The sequence below is a fragment of the Nicrophorus vespilloides genome, unplaced genomic scaffold (assembly GCF_001412225.1).
Source record: "Nicrophorus vespilloides isolate i.1.1-1 unplaced genomic scaffold, Nicve_v1.0, whole genome shotgun sequence".
Classification (NCBI taxonomy): domain Eukaryota; kingdom Metazoa; phylum Arthropoda; class Insecta; order Coleoptera; family Silphidae; genus Nicrophorus; species Nicrophorus vespilloides.
In genome coordinates, this window is record NW_017096592.1 from 23,705 (window position 1) to 47,192 (window position 23,488).

Genomic DNA, 23,488 nt, shown 5'->3' on the forward strand with positions numbered 1-23,488 from the left:
CGTTTCCATCTAAACCAGAGGAGGAGTAGACGCGATTCCAGAAACTGAAGAGGAGCAACATGTAGATGAGCGATTTCAAGAACAAACTGTAAGAAATAGATGATGTTTTTTTAATAGTCTTATATTTATACTTACTTCATCGTGAATCCTTCGGGAACTGTGGGGATCCAAGGAGTGTTCCTCGCTTTTATCCCCTATTAGAGTTATCCGCGCATCATCGAATCCACGTCTGTATCAGACATTCATCGTTTATTTATAAAAAAAGCAAGGATGTAAATGTGCTGAAATCGATGGTAAATAAGTAACATGTAATATGGAGAAGAGTGAGTGTTTGTGACAAAATAATTGAAGACGCCAGACGCAGACGGTAATGCGTAATGAAATAAGCATATTTCATGTTTTTTTTTAATTATTTTTAAATGTTATTTTTATTGAAAATAGATCTGGATTCGAAATGTGCAATTAAAATGCGTTTATATTATTCTGCGGTTTATCGTATAAATCGTCGTCGAGGACCATGAGGAACATGAAACTGAAGTAAAGCGCCGGTGCGCTAAGAAGATGCCAAACGTCGTGAGTATCGTAGAAACCCATGAGGATGCAGGGCTGGTTAAGTTGGCGGGATTCTGCTGGAGTTGCCGACCAGACTGTGGAAGCGTTCAGGAAGAAGTAGCAGCCGAAACCCCAGGAGACGGCGGCCAGCAAACCGTAGAAGATGGCCTCAAAGCAAATGCGCTCGCGGTATATCAGCTGAAAAATAATATATGTAGCTAGATTTTTAAACCATTTTTTTTTCTCATAAATTTGCAAAATTTAAAAAACCGGTTATAATGTAACATTGGAATTCGAAAACCGATTTTTGTTTGGTAATATTATAATTTGATCGATTTCCTTTTTTTGTAAAACCGGTTTAAAATACCTTAGTTTGCTTTGAAATTTTTAAACCGTTATAGTGAATCCGGACTAATTGAAGCTGTTTAAATACATTTTTTTGTAACTACATTTTGTTTTATGATATTCTAATTTGAAAACCGGTTTTTTTTTATACCGATTATAATACTCAAATTCAAATACCGGTTTTTATAGTTGTTTCTTTTAATCAATTACCTTCATTACGCAGTAGAAGATCGCGTAGACAATGGCGTTGAGCATCAGGATTCCCAGGAGGAAGGTGCCAAAGTCTACCACTTTTGGATAGAGAGCTAGTCCGGCGATTGCTACGAGAAAGTTGATCACGTTGGCCACGGTCACAGTTATGAAACGACCTGCAAATATTTCAATTGTTTTTAAAGATATTCTGATTTATTGCATACAGATTTACAGAATACTTAAGGAAAATATTTTATAATGACATAAAAATAAGTTTTTCTTACATTTGAAATATTAAAGTTTTCTTTGTAATTTAATTATTGAAAAAAGTAATTAAATTCAAATTTTCTCATATATTTCTCATATGCTTTTCAAGGCGAAATAATATTATGGTTAATAGACTTTTAAGAATAATTATAACTTATGTAATTATTTGATAACAACAATAATAAAGTTGCAACAGTCATAAAAAATAAGCACATTTTGATAATTTCAATTATTAAAACTTATTGCAAAAGACTATTGACCATTGTTTTCCGCCTAAAATTTGTATAACTTTATTTTCTTTAAAACTGATATTGCAATATTTTGCTTAACTTTAGTAACGTTAAAGTTAAGTCAGTTTCTGTTCTGTAATTATTTAATAATTAATATAAAAAAATGTCTTAAAGAATGCTTTTATTGTATTAGAGATCGGATATGTACATAAAATATATAATGATTACTTATAATAAATGTAATTGAATCGATTTTGATGATTAATCTCATTCATTCTCCTTCAAGTATACATTTTAAGTTGTTCATGTAAAAGAAGGTTTCCTTGCACAGATACGTGTGCATCTTCTTAAAATGGTTATACAATTTATCTTGGCGTATCATCATCTTGTTAAGCTCTTGATAATCCATATTCTCGTGGATTCTTTCATTACACAGTACCACAAACCGCTTCAGTGGCTGCGCAATAGATAAAAGTTCATCAATCTGCTCCAACCACTCTGCCAAGTCGTAAGATGCAGCCTCATCTTCACCAAAGCCGGTATTAGTAATTAATTGCGTCGAAATCTCATCTTTATATCGATTTAAAATAATATTGATTTTGAGCAACTCCTCAGCGAATACTTTCCACACTTTCAACTCAAGATTCACCCTCTCTTGGGTCCACGACGTTATATTCTTCGTATCGCACAGCATGTTGTAAAAACTGCACGTTGTAGAAAGATTGTCCACATTTTTCCGCATCCTGGTGAAAATACGTCTCTGTATGTATTCGTCGTTCCTGATGGATATTTGCTGGTCGATTCTTAATTTGCTCAAAGTAAAATTGGTTCCGAAGGAATCCAACTTTATACGCAGCATTGGTAAACGCATCCTGTCGCTGTTCTAGTTAATCAACAACTGAATGTTCGATCACTCGAAGTAGAGATATTTATATCCAGAAATGTATCTGATTCGAATACGGGTAAGCTTTGATTTTTTTTTATATTAATTACCAATTTTCTATAAAATTTTATTTCATTATATTAAAACCTTGTATAATTCATTTAATTCTCTAATAAATCTTATTTAATTTTGTCCAAAATATAATTAATATAACATTATGTTATATTAAATGTTCTCGTTTATTTCTTTTTAATGACAAAACTTAAATATTATTTAGAAAAGAACGAAAATATTTATTTGCGAATTGTTCCATTTACATTTTGTAAATTGATCGTTTATTCTACTTGACTTTAAGTATCTTTTTGTGCGATTTATTTTTTTTATATGTATTTAGTTCCTCAATTAGTCCAGTTTTAAACAGTTGCTGGAACGCATTACCCGCACTATGAGAGGTATTTCTGTACACAATTATATAATTATAATTAATTAAAAACAAAAATATGAAATAAAATATACATAAATTAATTAGATATTAATCACACAATTACATAAAATAAACATTGTAAAAGTTGCGTTTTTTCATAAATTGTGTTCAGTCATTTTTTAATAAATTAAATACTTAAAATATATATTAATATAAAAACAAAACAAAAATATAATATAATTTTAAATTGCTTTTTTCTTAAAGATAAAACATAAAATTTAATATACATAAATTTAAACACAAAAAAGTAATAATTCTATTAAAAAGCTAAACTAATAATTCTTCTTTAAATTAATTTTTCTGATTTAATATTGCACTGAAATCACTTTAAAGTAATGAACATTTTCTACACTAAATAGTCTTTTTCAAATCTTCTTTTTAGTAAATAAATGTACTGTACAAAATTTTAAAATCATTTTTTTTTATATGCAAAATATTTTCTATTAATAGTAACTGATATTTGTATACAAATATTTGTATTTATATATGTTTTTATTAGAAATCTATATCGCATATTTATTTCGACAGAAATATTTCTTTTCTTATTACTACTAAAGTCGTGAAATGAAAAGTAGAAACCGAAGAAATGTTAAACAAAATATATATTATTAAATATAATGTGTTTTTTTAAGTAATTAGTACCGTGATAAGTAAATCTAGAGAATCTAAAGAAAGAAATATTCGTTTTCTTGAAAATTACCATTGGATTTGGTGAAGGACATGAATAAAATTCACGTGTTATTAAATGGTTATAGAGAACAGATTCATAAGCAAGTTGTTAAAAATATCACTCTTAAAGATATTATAAATGATTAAAACATCACTTTAGAGAGTATAAAGTGGTTGAAACAAATTGATGTCGCCATTTCATTGAAGGACAAGTTGCTAAGGAAAATATATCCGAAGACAACGAAACAACGTTGATTAAATCGTGAAATGAAAAGTAGAAACTGAAGAAACATTAAACAAAATATTTATTATCAATTATATTTTGGATTAAAGTAAAAATGTGTTTTTTCAAGTAATATATACTGTGATATGTGAAATTTAGGGAGACATAAAATATAAATATTCGTTTTCTTGAAAATTTGGCAAAGAATATGAACAAAATTCATGTGTTATTAAATGATTATAAAGAACAGATTTATACGCAACTTGTCAAAAACTATCTTTTTTAAAGATATTACAGATGATTAAAATATCATTTCAGATTGTAGAAAGTGGTTGAAACAAATTGATATCATAATCTCATTGAAGGATGAAAGAAAAATTGACTGAACAAAACAACGAACATTTTAAAAATATGTTAAAATTGTTGATAAGTTTTCACTTCATTTTATGGACAGTGTATTACCATTTACATTTATGTTTTAAAATGAAAATAAATTATTTATATATTTGTAATATTTATTTTAATATTAATAAAAAAAAATATATAAATCAGAACTAGTTTTATGAATTCCATCTACAACTAGTAAGTAAACTAGCCTACTCGAAATATAGAGTAAAATAAGTTTATGTATCATCCGTCCAAAAAATTAAATATTGCTTAACTTTAAGTGAAAATATGAAAAACCTATACGAATATAAAAAAAATATGCCATTCTTAAAATTTTGAGATATAAGAAAATTATTTTATTCCCATGATAACAAACACATGTATGTTCGCAATGTTTCATAAACAAAAAAAAATCAAAGATTGTTTGATGATCTGAACAATTTAATTAAGTCAATAGTATTGTGTAGATCAAATTAGAAATTTTTTTAATGATATGATTATGTGTCTAAGCGAAAAGCTGGTAAACAATTGCGAATTGCTTTTTTAGATAAATTATTCGTTTGTATAAAAATATAAAACAAGAATCAAAGAAGCGAGTAATGTGGAAGAAGTAGTAAAAATGTGAAAATATCATAAATAATAAGTCTAGGTAGAATGAGAAATATAAAATTAAGGATAAATATTGGGTTGTTGCATAATTATCGGGCGTTTTTTGTTAGTAAAAATTGCTGTTTTGTTTTCTTTTTTAATAAAAAAAACTAATTTCAATTTAAGATAAACGCTAGACAAGTATTCGACAAAATATGTCTAGAAGTTGTATTAGAAGAAAAACATTCAAGAAAAACGATATGAAGTTATTCAATTCATATCTTAAAATGTGTTTTCAATTTTATGTACGTTCATTGTTCATTTAATAAAACTTTTCATTGTTTGAAAAAAAAAATCATTTTCTTTACGAAAGAACTTATCCTTGATATTTTATCATTCAACGAATTTGTTAATAAAAGTATGACAGGAATTTCATTACATCATTCGTTGATTATTATTCATTCATTAAATTATTATCAAATTATCTGCATTACCCAAAACCCATGTATTATAAATTATCAATAAAATCTAATAAATCTATTATACTATCAAATCATGATGACACGATTTATCGTATTATCAAGCAGCTCGAGATAAATATTGAAAAATGCTTATGTTTTCAAGTATATTTGCAATCGTATCAAAGCAAAAAAATGATGGATACACATAATATTTCATCATTGATTGTCAAATCTAGAAATCCACTTATTATTAGCGATTAATGAATTATATCATAAGCAAAGTTTTGAATATCACATTAAATGTACCTAAATGTTTTTTAATGTACCTAATTATTATTATAAATAGCAGATAATTATGTATGAGATATTTCACTATTATTATTATTATTAGATTACGACTTAATAACTTATGTCATAATTTGATAAAAGATGTAAATAGTGATGCTATATTATGCAAGAGTTTAGCTAATGCTGATGGTGGATGGAAATTATTGCAAATGACAAATAAAATATAATGTAATCATTGCTAAACTTTACTCATTTTAGAAATGATGAAATTTAATGTAATTTAGATAATATAATATGATTATTTTTTCTTTTGGTTATAGACTTATTTATTCCATTAAATTATTAATATTATCAACCCACACTGTATTTAATATTTTTTATTTGGTCTGTGTTTCGAACTAATAAAGAAAACACAAAAATATCTTTATATCTCAACATAGTCTTATTTTAGCTCGATACACTTTTCCTAGCGATGTTTAGTAACTTCGATATCCTGTTTATAGTGAGAACCGTTGAACTCTATAAAATAATCAGCAGACTCCATCTCTTCATTGTTGGCAAATCTTTTACCACTAAGCCATTTTTTAAGTTTCGAAAGAGAAAATAATCAGAGGAGGCTAAATCTGGCGAATATGGTGCGTGAGGAAGTTCATTGATTTTGGCCATCGCGATAACTGTTGTGTGAACTGGAGCATTATCTTGATTTTGACCAAACGCGGCACCCATCTGGCACAGCTTCCTCCAAAATTTCAGTCAATATGCAATGTACAGGAATTTCTTAAATGCCTACCATATTTGCTGGCTCGTGCACATTCTGCCGGCGGATATCCAATACTATTTTATAGATTTTCTATTTTATTGATTTTCTGCGATGCTCGTCTTGGCAGCTCGTACGATCTCTACCACCTAATATGTTTTTATTGAAATCGAAGAAGCACACTCCCCAAGTGTAGTATCTAGCTCGGCTTTGATATTGATTGGATTGACAGCTTTTAAATGAAAGTATTGTATCACATAATAATGACCAATTTTTTCCATGTTTAAAAATTCATGGACAGCGTTCACTATTAATGTCTGTCAAATACTAAACAACGTAGCGTCTTCAAACTTAAGCTTTATAAGCTTAATACTTTCTAACATAGTAGTTTATTTCAAACAAAAACCGTCATTTATACGTGAGGTCGGGTACTTCTGAGACTGGCCTCGTATTTATAATTTGCATGCTTTAATTTAATTAAGACGTGAAATTTACTAGACTTTAAAACTATATCCCGCATTACTTTTTAATTAAATTTTGTTGTTTCAATGTTGTTATTAAGTAAATTTTAAAGCATCTCTAAAGACTTGCCTAAAGCTAAACCTACCTATGCGTATGGGTTTTAATGCGCTCGGCACCCTTCGATCATTTCTGTACTCGCTGTATATGTGCCTCATCCCCTTGACAACGTAGCTGAAGAAGTAGATTTTTAGGGCGACGTAGATGCAGAAAGCAATGTACGCCACAATGAATATCACCATTATGGCCATAGAATTGAACAGGATACCGAACATAGCTAAAAGAATCACCAATATATAAACAAGTTTTTTTTTTTAAATATATGTAACTTTTAATCGATTACCCAAAACTACGGCGAATCCCAGGACTGCAAAGGTGCTGTAAGCGCTGGCGTTGACATCCGGATGTCTATTCTGGTACAGCTTAACCATAATGAGGGCGGCCATCACATACATAAAACTGGTATCTTAATTTTTCAAGCATTAATTCATTTTCTTTTAATAGTTTCATTTAGATTCTTTACCAAATTGAAAGTTGGATTGATTAGGGCAGATGTGGTAGCAGGCGGAAAGGACGCCTTCGAAGATGAGCGCCAGACCCATGGAGTAGTAAAGGCCGAAGAGTTTTGGTATACCGCATTCCTTGTGAATTGATCATTTTGTTAGTTTAGTTATTAATATATTTAAAAAATTTGATTATTTACCGGTTTGTTTCGATATTTCCTGCTCCTGAAGAACGTCATGCCGAGGAAGAGAAGCCCGAAGAGGATGTAGCCGATGTTGGAGAAGATGTGGTTGAAGTCGGTGAAATACAGCGGATGCGAACATTGGAAGTTGTGGTAACATAGATCCAAGTTACCAGAGTAATTCACCGCCTGCATTATAAATATTATATGTAATTAGATGGCGTTGCTATGTTAATGTTAGTTCATTTACTTTATTAAATTGTAAAACCGGTTTTTAGTATTATATACTAAAATTATGATGTAAAAGTTAATTTCTTATTTAATTAAAAAGCTTAAAATTATTAAAATAAGAATAACTATTTTGTCTTTTGGCAAAAGTTAGAGAAACCAGTTTTTTTTTTGAAATACTGAAATTTGAAAACTGTTTTTTAAGGACTATTTTTGTATACCCGCTGGTAGGAGATCATCAGCTGAACAACTGGAATACCGTAGAAGATGGCAATGTTGAGGATGTGCCAGGAGTAGTTGAGCGATTTCTTCCTGTTCAACTCGGAGCCCTTGTAAATGAAGTCGATGACTTTCGGTTCGGTCTTGGCGTGGTAGCTGTCGGTAACATCCTCTGGTAAAACGATTTCTGGTCGTCGCGGTTCTTAAAAAAAATAATTTATTTAAAGCGGAGATTTCCAAACTTACTTCTTTTGTGTAGAACTTCTGTAATAACAGTTTATATTTTGATAAAATATCATTAGAACTGATGATTTTTTTCTTTAACTCAAACTGTGTATCCTTTGATCTGTACTACAAAATTACTTTATTTACAAAATCAATCAAAACTATTTTCTAATCCAACAGTTATCCAATCATAATCCAACAGTTACCTATGGGTGGCAAAATGACATCTTGTGTCAAAGTGTCAACAATTTTATATTATAAACCATCAGAATTTTCATTTTCGTTTTCGTAGTACAGTTTGGTAACCCCTGTTATAAACAATTGGAATTACAACTGCAAACAGGTATATTGGGTCACGATCCAAAAAGGTTGACAAACGCTGTTCTAATGCAGATAGGCATTTTACTTATCTCCTAATTCAGTGATGACGACACGCCTATGACACACATGTGGTGACACGGTAAAACATTTTGGGTGACACAGCCAAAAACAATTATAATTTATATACATCACATATGGAAAAAATAAAGAAGTGACACGGAGTTAAACTATTTTTCGGAATTTTGACACTCCGTTTCCAAAAGATTTGCCATTACTTCCCTTATCTAACTTTAATAATACACCGATCCCTTATTGTTATTCATTAGCCCTGACTTACTACTAACACTCTTTTGCATCATTCCAGCGCCGACCACCAGAGAGTAATACTGATTTATTATGTTAATTGCTTACCTTTATATCGCTCAATATTTTGGTGCTTGCCCAAGTAGAAGAACGCAACGGTGATGATGACAAGTAGGATGCAGACGACGAGCACGGAGAAGAAGACTACGAGGACAGCACCCACGTATTCGGTGCGCGTTTTCCCAATCTGGACTCGAAACGTCGCCAACGAAGCTTGCTTGTTCTCTGTGACAGGACGGTCTTTTGGTTGTGGCAGAGACCCGCCGTGATTGCAGTCATAATTGTCACCTTTGGAGACGAACACCAGGTAAAAACCCTCAGGGAATGCACTTTTCTATAAATCAATAATAATAATTATACATTTATCACTAAAGAATATATAATCAGTTATTCAATGAAATAATCACTGATATAATAGAATATTTGGTATAAATAGAAAAACTATTAGTTTTTTATTAAAAATACTTTTAAAAAAAATCTACCCTACTCCTGTCCAAATTTGGATACTCTCCACAAATTTGGAGAGTCGCCAATGTAGATAATAAAAGTTTCATACTTTTTGAGTTTTTAAGTAAAATAAATCGCAATTACGTAACAATTTTTAAATTTCAAAATGCGCAACAATTGCCCATTATACAAAAATAAAATATAGAATCGATCTTTAAAATTTTGAGTTAATAAGAAAAACGAATTAAATTAAACAGTCATTTAATAAACAAACACAAATATTCAAATAAAAAGCTATACTTTTCAATGTGCCCATTCAAAAGGTAGCTGTTAGTAGCACTATTTTCTGATTACGTACTTAACATTTTATAACTTTTGTTAGGTAATAAAATGAGTAACATTGAACAAAAACAAAATGTAAATAAAGTTTTATAATTTTATAGTTATTACCAAAAAACGCTACTAAATGCTATTTAAGGAAAAACGAAAATTTTAATTAAACTCGTTTAAGCGGATGTAATTTGTGATCATTCATTATCTTCCGAAAGTTAGCATATATTTATTTTAGTATAACACTGATAAACCTTAGAGTAGAGTAAATAGTGAAATAAATCAATATAACCTTCATAAAGTATAATAATTTCAATAATATAGTTCAAAAGATAAGATTAGATGATATATTGTCGATGAATTTTTAAAAATTAACTAAATTGGTAAAATTGTATTCAGTTATAATAACAAGTTAAAACTTAATATAATTAGTCTATATTTATATACATTTTTCAAGTTATTATCATTTCATACAATTATGTCATATTGTATACTTACTTTGTATTTAATAATTAGCTATGCGCTGTTTATATTATCAAATACCTAACTACCAATAGTTAACGTTCCAAATTTAAAATATGTTCATACCTGTATGGTTAGACCACCCCTCGTGCTCACAGTCTGATACTTCCCGTCGTAGACGATGTCATCGTTCAAATCGTAAACGGGACACTGGCGATGAAAACAAACAAAAAAACAAAATTAATTAATTTAAAAAAAACTAATGTCGTTGATGTTGTTTACTATTTTGGGTTGCGCTGAGACGGTGAAGCAGACGTCGTCGTCGGAGGATACGTCGATGAGGACGGTGCGGATTTCGTCGTCGCGAAGTACATTTGGAGGAAACTCGTACAAATGGACGGCGGGTTCGGAAGGTGAAAACCTAGTCTCATAGTAAACATTGCTTCGGATGAAGTAGCGATTGTACGGTGCGGCTCTCAGATGGACGTTCACCGGTGTTGGGCTTGCTGTGGATAGCGTCACCGTGAAGTTGCGACGCGGCTTTCGTCCCAGGAAACTCCGCTTTGCACCGTGATCCTTCTGCTGAAGCTGTCGATCAATCACCGTCTGCGAATCGTAGCAGAGGATGCGCGAGGTGTTCGAGTAAAGAGATGTCCCGAAGTTTGTCTTGACCGGAAGCGGAATCTCCCAGGAAGTTACTCTTCGCTCTTGCTTCACCACCACCAGAATCGGATATCGGCTTGTGGCATCTTCGCTCCATACCTCCACTTTGAATGGATTCATTTCTTCCTAAGCAACAAGAAATCAAACTTGGTAAATACCTTTTAATGTTAAATTACTCGTCATTCTTCTTTTAAACTATTTTTGATACTCAAATCTGCAGATGTACCGTTTGACACGGTACTCGATTTACACGGTATTTGATTTACACGGTTACAAAAAATTGAAACATAAATATTGAAAATAACCTATCCCTCGTAATAATCGATTTATACGTTTTCTCAGTAACTTATCTACCATGTAAAACGAGGCATATTTGTACTCGTATGAATCAACATTATTTTGTCCAATTGTTTCTGCATTTTGTCAACATATACACATAAGATGTAAGATTTAAAATTTAAGCCCAGATGATTTAACCATTCATTATAACATGAAGCAAAACAAATACAGACAATCTTTATAGAACATAATAATAAAAAAAAATATTGCAACAGACGTAAAATGAAATAGAATTAACAAATAAATGAATAATAGTAAATTCAATTGTTAATACTACTTGCATTGTCATAGACTTGAATAATTATCAAAAATTAACAAAACTATCCATTATGCAGTATTGAAAAATAGTGATCAATGTGAAAATTGAGTAAATTTAAGATCGCGGTTGACATTGAGTAGGTAATCTTTCCCGGTGGATAGTTCCATTATGATGATGAAGCAGCCGTCGTGTTACAATATAAATAAAATTAGTAAAAGTTATATTATAAATAACATTCATTGTAATCAATGAGAGGGATAACATTGTTTATGTTGAGACGACAGATCATCATAATTTGGTTCTCTGGTTGTCAATTTTAATCTGAGATCCAAAAGCCTGTTCCTTACTTTGACTAAATATCTACAAATGCTGAAATAGCAACTTCTTCTTCATGTATTTCAGGACTTTCTATGTTAAAACTGTATACACCTGTTTCATATGCAAGTAGAATTATGTTAAAGTACACTTATGTTTATTCTTCAACAATCAGGCTAAAGCTAATTTTTTAACCAGCCAAATTTGTTATAAACTCATGAAGATAATCTTGAATGTTCGGGATAAACATTATATTTAGTATGAATTACTAAGATAGTCTAATGCCAAATAATAATTGTAATATATTTATTTGATTAATATCCATTAATCTAAATTAATCTTATCTTCAAGATATTTACATAATTGTCATAAATTGCAGTCTACATTCTTTTTTATCTGAATTCTGATTATTTAATCGTAGTGACTAATAATAGTAATCATTGAATCAATCGAATTCCAATAAATCTATAAGCTAAGATTTGAATACATTTTTTTAAAGTTATATCGTTTTGTTTCTTACGCTTATGTCTCTGTAGCTGATTCTATAATCGTTGTCTGCATTCAATGAAACGTTGACCACTTCATTGTTTTCTCCAATTTTTTCACTCGTTGCTATAGCAACCACACACGAAATTATCATCACGAAAAGCAACAGTCTTGACATTGTTTGTCTGTTTTTTTAAAACTAATTTTGTGTATAAATAAATAAATTAACAATAAATAAAATATTAGTCGACAACTTAAACGTCTAAACGTGTGGTCGATCTACGCGCTTTCATCGACGTTAATGATGTACGTTTCGTTAGATACAGGTGCGCTTATCTAATCTATCAGAACTAACTACACCTACTTTTCGGACGAGTAATTGTTATTAATAAAATTATATATATTTTTTTTAAATATCTGATGCACATATTATGTAACGCGCTACTGTTCTATGTTAATTCAGTAATCTGTTACGATTTAGTTTTTGTTTTGTATTTCGTAAATGCGCGCGCGTTTTCGTATATAAGCATACTAAGTAGGTTGGCCGCTGGAAAACGGGGCGCGTCGAAACAATATTTGTTTTATCTTCTATTTGTTTCCACAGAAATTCATTTATAACGTTTGATTTGTTTATGATATAGTCATGGAATTGTAAACTACATAAAAGTGAGACTTAATTGTAATGTATTTTATTTTGATAATAACATAAAATCTCGTATATAATACGCATGATCATGAAAAGTTATAGGTGCGTATTACGATTTTTATTCAGAAATTGTAGTCGGCTCTGTCAACATCATACTTACTCTGTAAAAGAAAAAAAAAAGATCATTTATAAACAAAATTATAGTGATCCGCGCGCTATAAACAAAAACGTCTAATGCGCGCATGATATTCACTCTAGTGTAAAGGCGGGCACACAATCCGCAATCCGGTTTTTTTTTATAATTTATAAAGAGCCACACATAGATATACAAATTCATTTTTTTATTTAATGCAATTTAAAAACATAAAATGTAATTATGAAAAAGAAAATAATTATTTCAAAATTTTATTAATACAATTCAAATATAATAAAATCTAAGGACAATCTTTGGTCAAATGTTTAAAATTTGGCGTAAAATTAGTTAAAGTTGTTTTGACTATCCGAACTTCATTGTGAAGTACAAATATTCACAGCAATATGTTGTACCAAAAAACGAAAATAGACGCTTCCTTTAAGTTTTGATATTTTGATTTAGGCAAAATTCAATCATAGAAGTTTTGTGCAGCGTTTGCAGCTCCAATTCCCCAGCTGCTTTTTCAGTAAGTACTATTTCTGAAATTCTAAATTTATCTTTAGTAATGTCACAAATAAATGGGTTCCCGAAATATGCAAATATTGCGGAATGGAAAAAATAGAAAATAAATAAATTGCATGTATTGCACGCATTTACTACGCGCTGTTGTACTGTGGGATTTCATCTGATCGTTTTTGTTAGGACGCCAAAAATCATACCAAAAATAGTACACATATTTTTTTCACTTTATTTAGTCAAGTCTTTTTTACTGCGATTTATATTTGTATCAATTCAGTTCCTTGATAGTGCAGTTTGGAACAGTCCGGGATATTGGCGTAACCGATTAACTGAATTATACGATGTATTATAGTATCTTGTAATTCTCAAATTTTGTCAACTAAATTAATTATAACTTTATTAAACGTAAGGAAAAAAAACGTGTCTAAAAAATGATTTATTTTAATTAATCTAATAATTACAATATAACCATTTTATCAATTTAAATTTGTCTAAATTAATCTTATCTATACGAAATTCGCGTAAATTTCATTATTTACCATAAAATGCATTTTTGTATAATCTGATTAAATGATTCTGATCATTTACTTATCGTCCAATCAATCGAATTCCATTATATTAATAGCTTAGGTCCAAAATTAGTATTAATTGTTTTTTATTTAACGTCATTTAACTGTCACGTCATGTTTTTTTTTATTTTCTTACTTCGTTGCAAAAATATAAAAATTATCAAATAATTTAATTTATTTAAAAAATATTTTTTATTGTAAAAAAAATAATAATAAAGAATATAAATTTTATAAAAAAAATAAATCTGCCTGGTTTCATTAATGAGTCTTCAGATTCAATTAACATTTTCATTAATATAAACGAAAAATAACTAATAACAATAATGTTTTATGTCCCATGCACATGTAATACGTATGTTCCCATTAATATTTATAAAACAGATATTCTATGAAATACTGGTTTTCGATAGTTAACATATTTCAGCTAGTGATTCTACTTATTATATATGTTGTGTTTTTAAATTAACTAATTAATAAATGTATATAGAGTTATTATATAAAATAACATTAAGAAATATTGTATATAAAATATAAAATAACTTAATGCACATGAAAGATTGTATCTTAACAAATTTAAAAATAATATTTCAAGTTTTTAATAATAAAAATTTTCAAAAAATTACAAAACACGTAAATATGATAAAAGCATCATCATGTTTTACAAATAAATATTCTAAATACACCAATCAAATTCGAAAAGCATTTGAAAATTTCAAAACAACCTAAATTTTAATTAAGCAAAAAAAAATTGGTGGCTCTTTTGTGCCGTCAAGTCTCTTTTTGTGCGGTTTTAAAGTCTTCGATTGGTCCGGTTTCCAACAGACATATTTTTATAATTTTATATATTTTTTTTATTATTTTGTACATAAAATCGTGGTATAAAATAGAATTATTATTAAAGCTACATATAAAATCGCCGACAATTCTGCTAAATCGATTGGCAGCGATGGAATTTGATTTGTTCTGGGAATCGTGATCTCACCGGATCATTCACATATTTCATTCCTTCTGATATGTTCATTTGTTCGCTCTTCATCATCTTTTTTTTTCTTATTGCAATCAGAAGGCGTGGATTTCGTCCTGCGGTTTATCGAAAACATCATCGTCCAGCGTCATCAAGAACATAAAGGAGAAGAATAGAGCCGGTGCGCTGACCAGATGCCAGATGTCGTGGGTATCATAGAAATCCAGCAAAATGCACTCCTCGTTCAAACCTCGAGATTGTGCTGGAGTCATCTAAATAAAAAAAAAACTTTTAATATATTGCACTTTTCTATTATAAGTTTGCAATTTTTATTTTGTAATTTTATGTTTAGTTTTAAAAAAATTTACGGTTCTTGTTTATTTTTCTTATATTTTTGTTTTTCTACTTACAGCCCATTGGGTAACAGCGCTAACGAAGAAATAGCATCCTATGATCCAACTAATTATACTGAGCACTCCGTACATGATGGCTTCAGTGCAAATCTTCTCTCCACAAATCAACTATATAATATTAAAAAAAACTCAATTTAATATAAAAACTCAAAGCATATTTGCTCAAACTCGCCTTCATAGAGACATAGAAAATAGCATGAAGAACTGCATTCAGCAGAAGAATTCCCAGCAGGAACGTCCCGAAATTAGTGCTCTCTGGATATGTAGCGAATCCTACAGCAGCTATAGCCACGTTAATAATATTCACAATGATGAGATTCACGAAAATTCCTAAAAAATATTCCAAAATTAAATGATGTAACAAGAATTGCATTAATAATTACTTAATCTCAACGGTCTCAGCGCCTTCAGCACGCTTTTTTGCTCGGAGTAGGCGTTCAACATCCGCTTGATGCCAGCGATCATGTGACCAAGGAAATAGATTTTGAAGGACAGAAACAGGCACAGCGATATGTAGAATATTACAAATATCACCATGACAATAACGCTGTTGTATAATATGCCGAACATCGCTGAAATTCAATAGTTTTATATCTGCGCATCTCATTTGTAATCGTATGTTTAGTTACCTATGAGGACGGCAACTCCGACTATGGAGAAGGTTCCATAAGCACTGGCGTTAATGTCTGGATGACGATTCTGGTATAGCTTTACGGAGATTAAGACAGCCATGATGTACATGAAGCTGGTGTCTGAAGAAAACATAACATTAAGATTTTTATATTATGTACCATTCACATGACTTTCATTTGATGGAAACCCCCAGAAGACAGTTATAATAACAATATCATTACATATCACAAAAAAATATAACATGATCAAATTTTGAACAAGAAAAGTGTAAAATTATATATATTTTATGAAATGTTCTCTTACTTAATTTGTACTGAAATTAATTCCATCTCGAGAAACAACACATGAAAAGTTTTTGGTCGATAATTTGACTATGTTTACATTAATATGAAGATATATCTTTATCAGAAAAACATATTTTTTCTTAAGTTTTTTAAGATTTTACTCACCAAATTGGAAATTAGATTGGTTTGGACATATGTGATAACATCCGGATAAGAATCCTTCGCAGATCAGAGCGAAACCCATGGCATAATACATGCCATATAGTTTAGGAACACCGCAATTCTAGAAATAAAAATATTAGCAACTATGAAGATTAATTTATCAAAAAAAAAGTAGAAATAGTAACTGGTTGAACTTACCCGATAGTTCCTGGTTTTACGGCTCCTAAAGAATGTAACGGCGATAAAGAGAATACCGAAAATTACATAACCGACGTTCGAGAAGATGTGGTTGAAGTCGGTGAAGTAGAACGGATGTGAGCAATAGAAGTTGTGGTAGCACATATCAAGATTACCAGAGACATCAACGGCCTAACGTAAACGTTACGTAAATATCTTTTACTTTTGACTATTTATGTTTAACTTACTCTTTGGTATGAGACCATTAGTTGGATGACTGGGATACCATAGAAGATTGCGATGTTGCAGATGTGCCAGAAGTAATTAAGAGCGCGAGCGCGATTCCTACTGAAACCCGCCCTGATGAAGTGACTCAGTTTCAGCTCACCCAATTCCAGGTAGGTCCTAACCACATCCCCCTTGTAAGTATCATGATCGTCGTCCTCTTCCTCTGTTAATCAAAAACAAATATTAGCTAACGATTTCTTTAATCCGATGGATGATTATTACCGGTAATTTCAATCACATGCTTTCGGTATCTTCCGTAATAGTAGAAGGCAACATTCGCCATGATCAAAAGGGCGCATACCGCGAGGATTACGAAGAACACGGTAAGGATGGCTTCAACATATTCTTCGCTGGTCTTCCCGGGCCTCACCTGAAACGTCACGCGTGTTGTGTTTCTGACTGCAGACACAATCCCCAAAGAAAACGGTTCAACATCCTTGCGTTCATCGCATTCCGCGTTATCCGGTTTCGCAACGATGACCAGGAAGAATCCATCCGGATATCCGCTTTTCTATAAAGTTAACAATTTATTATTTTTAAATAGATTATTTTAAAATTTCAATTTGCTTACCGATAGAATTAATCCGCCTTTGGTTTTGATCGTTTGGTATTTACCTTGGTAACGGATGTCATCATTCAGTTCGAAGACGGGACACTAGAATAAACAAACGCGAAATATTATCATCAACATTTTGAGAAAATCGATTGTTTTGTACCATTTTCTGTTGCACGGAGACCAGGAAACAATCGCTGCTTGAAGAGGTTACATTTATCAAAGTAGTCTTGATGTGATCGTGATCCTTGGGAGAAGTGTATGAGAAGAATACAGGTTGACTAGGCGTGAACTCTGCCTCGTAAAACAATTCGTCAGTGATGAAGAAGGGTTTAACTTCCACGGCCTGGATGAACACCTTAACTCCACTCGTGCAGGTCGTCTCCAAGGTTACAGTGAAGTTCTTTTTAACCACCTGGTGTCCTCCGATTCCTATCAACAGAATGTCAACAAATAAACAAATTGTTATTGCATTCAGTTATTCCGTTCAATCACGCACTTGATGGGAATCTATTGATGACATTCTGCGTGTCGTAACACAAAGTTCTCGAAGTGTTCCTGTATTCCACGGGTTGCCCAATCCTTCGATTCACCACCAGGGGGATTTCCCAAGAAGTGACGCGACGCTCTTGCTTTACTACCACCAGGACCGGGTGATCGGTGTAGGCGTCATCGCTCCATACATTTAACCTGTACGGGTTTTCCGTCTGCCAAAATCATAACAAAATATTAACAAAAATAAGAGAAACGTTTTCCTGGAAAGAATCCAATTAGTAATTCCCATTATAGTTTTTTTTTTGCTCAAAATTGATTAATTCATTTTCCCACGAATTTAATTATATCACGTTATTATGGAAAACAACGCGACGCGACAAAATTAATGGTTGCGAATCTACATTTTCTTTTGTAAATACAATTTACTTTGAATATATTTTTTTAATTGCAATGTTTACTAAATTATGAATATATTGCGTCTTGTTGATTTAACGCAAAAGTTGTTCATGAGTTTGAATTAAAATTCGTATATAATTCGCATATATAAATTTTTATTACTTTATTATAAAATTCATAAAACATTCTTAACAAATCTGAAACTTTGAATAAAAATATTCGTTCTGTAACTCGGGAATATCCATCCAGTTGCAAACATCCATTTACTAATACATTTATCCGCACTCTTTCCCATTGCCGAAATCCTAAAAATCCTTTCCGTGTCCGAGGAACTTCACCAAAATTCGAAATACCAATAACCCACTCAAACCTAAATTGTTCCTCTTCTTTATAGATATAGATATATATATATCCCTTTTCCCTTAAATTTATTTCCAAAGAGACACAAATACATCTTCCTTTCCAAATCCAAATAACCTTCCTAAATTCAAGTATCCCACCCTAATCGATTTCCTATTGTCCTTCAAAGTATGTTCCTTTTTTTCGTTTTTTCAATGGCTGCTGCATTTTTTTTTTTGCAATTTCTTTAATTTCATCTTATTAAAAAAATATTGTATATTTTTATTGTTTTGTACATCATAACTAACATTCTCAGACAGGAAAGATCAAAAGTCCTTATTGAAATATAGACTTTTAGCTTTATTTTTGTTTATATCTTTATTAATATATTAATTAATTCCATTTTTATAAATTTGCTATTAGAATATCCGTAATTTAGAAAACTAAAAGTATATATAATAATCCAATGTTAGTTAAACTTTTAATAAAAAAAAATTGTAAACAAATATATAACTTAAAGCTAAGACCAATTAACATGCATTTGAAACTAACGAAAGGCGCAAATAGAATTACTAATATATTGCGTACCCATCTACAATGCGCATTTTTTTGTTATGACGCAAAAGTTTAACATAAAGTTAAAATTCGTATATATTACGCATCTATAAATATTCAAAATTTTATATTTATGAACAGAACCTTTAAAAAGAAATAAAAATACGAAATATTAGTAAAATGAAAAATATAGACTTTTAAATACAGCTTTTTAAAACACTTATACTTTTCATTTATACTCGAGTATAATACGCAGCCCCACAAATTCAAATCAGTGACTATTGTACGATGATTCTAATTTTCTTATATAAAATTCAGATGAAGCGAAAATTATGCTACAAGTACAATAAATAACAGGAAATAATCCAAATGATAATCATCAATTCCAATGAAACTAATTTCATGCGCTTTTGTTTATTTTCCAGCGAATTTAATTGTTTCACGTTGTTGCGAATAACGTGACACGCAATAAAATCGATGGTTTCCATGGTCACAATTATACAAACAACTTTGATATGAATTAATTTACTATTTTTTAAAAATATATTTTAATTTAGTTTTTTTTAAATCCAATTTAAGAATAAAGTGAAATAAATAATATCAAAGAAAGTATAATAAAAACAATACTACGGAGTAACGGAAGCACGTTGTCGTGGATAGCGTAACGAATCTGTTGCGGTTATGGTGTTTTTCTTTACAATTTTTTTTATATATATTTCAAACAGTTGTGGACAACTATATGATTATTATTAATTTTATAATTACTGTATAAACAAATTAACATGTTAGTAAAAAAAAAGCATATGTCACGTAACCAATATAAAGTAATTATGTGTAATAGTCTTAATTAAGACATTGAAAATTACGATGTAACACACGTTGACCAAAGTGTAAATAATTCTTGGGACACCACGGAACGTCTTTAAATTTTAGTTGTTTTGATTATTTTTTTTGAGACTCACGTCGGATTCGGGGTACATCAGGTTGACGCTCCCGCTGTTCGCGTCCAGGTCGACCTCGATGACCTCGTCGAAGTTGGCGCGGACCGCGGGTTTCGCCGCCGTCGCGACGCCGACGACCACCAAGACAACCAAACAAATCGACTGTCGCATGGCTACTGTTACCATGATCCTTCCAACTGCAGCAACAAAACAAACCGATTCTCACTCACTCTGTGTACGTGTACTGCACTTGCGCTAATATAAATGATTGCCTCTTATTTGCGAAAACCCACTTCCACTCTCGTGCGATTCCCGTAACTCGAATATGAATCACGCAACTATTCGTGATGGGAAATACACGCAACTTTTAATATTACATTCTATATTCGCGCGCATTATTTTTCTACTTTTTATCTCATCGTCAGATAACCCTACCAGATTTTCGATCGCCTCTGATTCGAGATATTAACCATATTTACGAAAATTTTTGTTTCTACTATGTATCAAGGTTTGCCTTGATCTCTCTCGCTCAACAGATTATACCTTTCACGAACCGGTTTTATTTTTAATGTTTCGTCTTCTGCTTAATCGCTAACATATTCATACAATTATGTAATCGAGTTGTATGATTTAATGAAACGGTAGTTTTAAGTTGTATTTTAATCATTGATATTAATTTTATCTTGCGTAATGCGGCTTCGATCAGTCCGGATTCACTATTCAGGAATACCTCGTATAGTGCGGATAATCAGTTCCGCCAATCTTTTGCATAATTTGAAACAGGACAAATTGAGGACTTTAAACCCAAATAAAATAAACTTTTGTATCCCCACTACTATTGTAGTCTTTAAAAACAAACAAAATTTTAATTGGGAAAAATAAATATTTTTGTACGTTTTTTTTAATACATAGTTCCTCGATTAATCCGGTATCAAACAGTCCAGGATATAGGCGGAAACAATTACCCGCACTATGTGAAGTTATTGATGTATTTATGTAATAAACTCGATTAATTTAATCTTCCGGTAATTAATAAGATTTATAATGATATTAATTATTTTTATTAATAATATAGTTGAATTAATTGCAATTTAATGTCGCAGTTTCGATCACATATTTTTACTATTATGTATTAGATTTATATAGAAAGTTTATGTTGGGTTGTCAATTAGATATCAATTACATATTATTTTTTGTGGTATATTACCTTGAATTTCCATTTTAATCTTCATTCTAATAATTATTTTATTTTGTATATTTGTTTTTTTGCTCAGAAAATTACCAATACTTACTATTATATAAATGACTTTTATAATTTAATATAGCGATACTTGCAGGTAATTCATAATAAAAATATGAATCAATATTCTTAATTTTACAGTAATTGTAATACACTCGTAATATACTCGTATAGTGAAATGCTCGTATAGTGAAAAATGTGTACACAAGTTTTAAATGATGTAGCAGGCGCGCAATCCGGGACTTCTCTTCTCTTCGTCACTCGTTATGCGAAACGTCACTCGTTAAGCGAATCATTTTTCTTACAATTAATTTTGCTCGTTAAGAAAATTATTGTACTGTACAATATTGCAAACTTCTAGTTTTGTCGTCTGCTTAATCGATTAAATATGTATATTATTTTGTAATCCATTTAAATTATCAATTAGTTTTATAATTTAATACTAAACCTACCTACCTACAGTCAAATGATTTTATATTTTGGGTTGACAAGAGAGTAATTTCGGTTTTCACAAATAGATAGAATTATGTTAGTTTTGAAGTACTTCTGTCAATGTTATGATTTTTTCCTTTTGTCATTTTAAAGATGTCACTTTTAGCTTCCATTGGAAGCTAATTGCGCGTTATTTTGTTTGCAGCTATTAGTTTAGGGTCAATTTTAACAGAAATGCAAAAATGAACATTTTCGACTTTTTTTATTTCCGTAAAGACAAGAAATCTGCTGAGGCTCACAAAGCGATATGTGAAGTTTATGATATTAAAAAAAGACTAAGTGAAGTTTATAACCAAATCAAAATCATAATTGAATCAGATCGCCATATAACTGTACAAAAGATTGCAAAGAGTTTAAATATATACCTCGCAAGAATTGATAAAGGTTTACTTAACAGAATTAATCAATATTTGTAATATCCAGCTGAAAAGCAATGAATTTGTCACTTTTTGTAAACAAATCATCACAAGTAATGACAAATGGATCGTCTACAATGACATGAATTGAAAATGATCATGATCCAAACGTGATGAACCAGCACAAACCTCAACGAAAGGTAAATTACATCAAAAAAGATCACAATAGCAATTTGGTGAGATTACAAAGGTGTTATGTACTAAACGATAATTTCGGATGATTACTGTCAACGTCTAATGTGTTTCATCGAAACGATGCAAATCCTCACAAATTTTTGGTAACTCATTGAAAATTATTGTACCTATATTTGAAAAAATATGGCAAATGGAAAATATATAATTGATTTCTTACCGACCTAATTGAATAAAAATATTATCCAATTTGATAAATATAGTAAAATATAGTATAGTATAATATAGTATAGTTTAGAAGCAAATAATGAACATTTTATGCGTTTTTATCACATTTTTTTTTACAAAATAATTGTATTAGTCTTATTGTCATTGCAATATCTTATCTGGCATGTTTTCCGTTCACGTGAACCTATATTTATATTTGTGACTGGTGTTGCTTGATCATCTTTGTCTAGCTGTTGCTCTTTTTAGTATTAGGTGGAAAGTTCTTTTCTCAATTGATATAAAAATGCTTGTCTCAATTTTGTTATCTCCCGCAGTTTCTTTATACAAAAGTCATGCATTTAACTCGCTCTAAGATATTGAAAAATTCACATTTCCAAAATATAGATTTTACCATGCATACAATAAAATTTTGTCATATTATCCTTTTTCTGCCAATGCTGTTGTAACTCCCTTCTACTTGCGCGAATTGTTCCAACAACAGTTTTCTTTTGGTAACAGTTTAATTTATATCGACACGCTTGCAAAATATTGTCCATAGATATATTTCTTCCAAATCCTGTATACTGGTTCTACTAAATTGTAAAGACTTAATAGTTTCCGAATTAAGTTTTTGAGAGAATATTTTCATCTTTGTCTAGCTGTTGCTCTTTTTGATATTAGGTGGAAAGTTCTTCTCCCAATTGATTATAAAAAATTATATATCGTTGAACCGATTAAATGACCTGT

At 30.5% G+C, this 23,488-nt stretch overlaps 2 protein-coding genes across 2 annotated transcripts; both read right to left on the minus strand.

The window, feature by feature from the left end:
* Positions 1-411: 411 nt before the first annotated feature.
* LOC108557441 (SID1 transmembrane family member 1-like) lies at positions 412-12,451 on the minus strand. The gene is made up of 11 exons (XM_017913948.1): positions 12,222-12,451; positions 10,408-10,914; positions 10,252-10,335; positions 8,935-9,220; positions 7,980-8,179; positions 7,549-7,719; positions 7,369-7,486; positions 7,189-7,311; positions 6,934-7,122; positions 1,108-1,265; positions 412-750 (listed from the first exon to the last, which is right to left on the minus strand). Exons 1-11 carry the CDS (start codon positions 12,363-12,365, stop codon positions 463-465), a joined length of 2,268 nt encoding a protein of 755 aa, XP_017769437.1. The 5' UTR covers positions 12,366-12,451; the 3' UTR covers positions 412-462.
* A 2,441-nt stretch (positions 12,452-14,892) lies between these two features.
* On the minus strand, positions 14,893-20,558 carry LOC108557442 (SID1 transmembrane family member 1-like). The gene is made up of 13 exons (XM_017913949.1): positions 20,276-20,558; positions 18,028-18,235; positions 17,692-17,960; positions 17,547-17,630; positions 17,198-17,486; positions 16,936-17,138; positions 16,709-16,879; positions 16,514-16,631; positions 16,061-16,183; positions 15,815-16,003; positions 15,604-15,761; positions 15,429-15,539; positions 14,893-15,290 (listed from the first exon to the last, which is right to left on the minus strand). The coding sequence occupies exons 1-13, from the start codon at positions 20,438-20,440 to the stop codon at positions 15,114-15,116; spliced, it is 2,265 nt and encodes a 754-aa protein (XP_017769438.1). The 5' UTR covers positions 20,441-20,558; the 3' UTR covers positions 14,893-15,113.
* Positions 20,559-23,488: the final 2,930 nt, after the last annotated feature.

What these genes read in the sequence shown, in the direction of transcription:
- LOC108557441 (XM_017913948.1), bottom strand. Translation starts at nt 12,365, where the DNA reads ATGTCAAGACTGTTGCTTTTCGTGATGATAATTTCGTGTGTGGTTGCT. An exon ending in GGGATTCGCCGTAGTTTTGG is followed by an intron (nt 7,123 to 7,188) that starts GTAATCGATTAA and finishes TGATTCTTTTAG; the next exon opens with CTATGTTCGGTATCCTGTTC. An exon ending in ATTAAAACCCATACGCATAG is followed by an intron (nt 1,266 to 6,933) that starts GTAGGTTTAGCT and finishes AAATATTTGCAG; the next exon opens with GTCGTTTCATAACTGTGACC.
- LOC108557442 (XM_017913949.1), bottom strand. Translation starts at nt 20,440, where the DNA reads ATGGTAACAGTAGCCATGCGACAGTCGATTTGTTTGGTTGTCTTGGTG. An exon ending in TGATGTACCCCGAATCCGAC is followed by an intron (nt 18,236 to 20,275) that starts GTGAGTCTCAAA and finishes TGATTTTGGCAG; the next exon opens with ACGGAAAACCCGTACAGGTT. An exon ending in TAATGGTCTCATACCAAAGA is followed by an intron (nt 16,880 to 16,935) that starts GTAAGTTAAACA and finishes CGTTTACGTTAG; the next exon opens with GCCGTTGATGTCTCTGGTAA.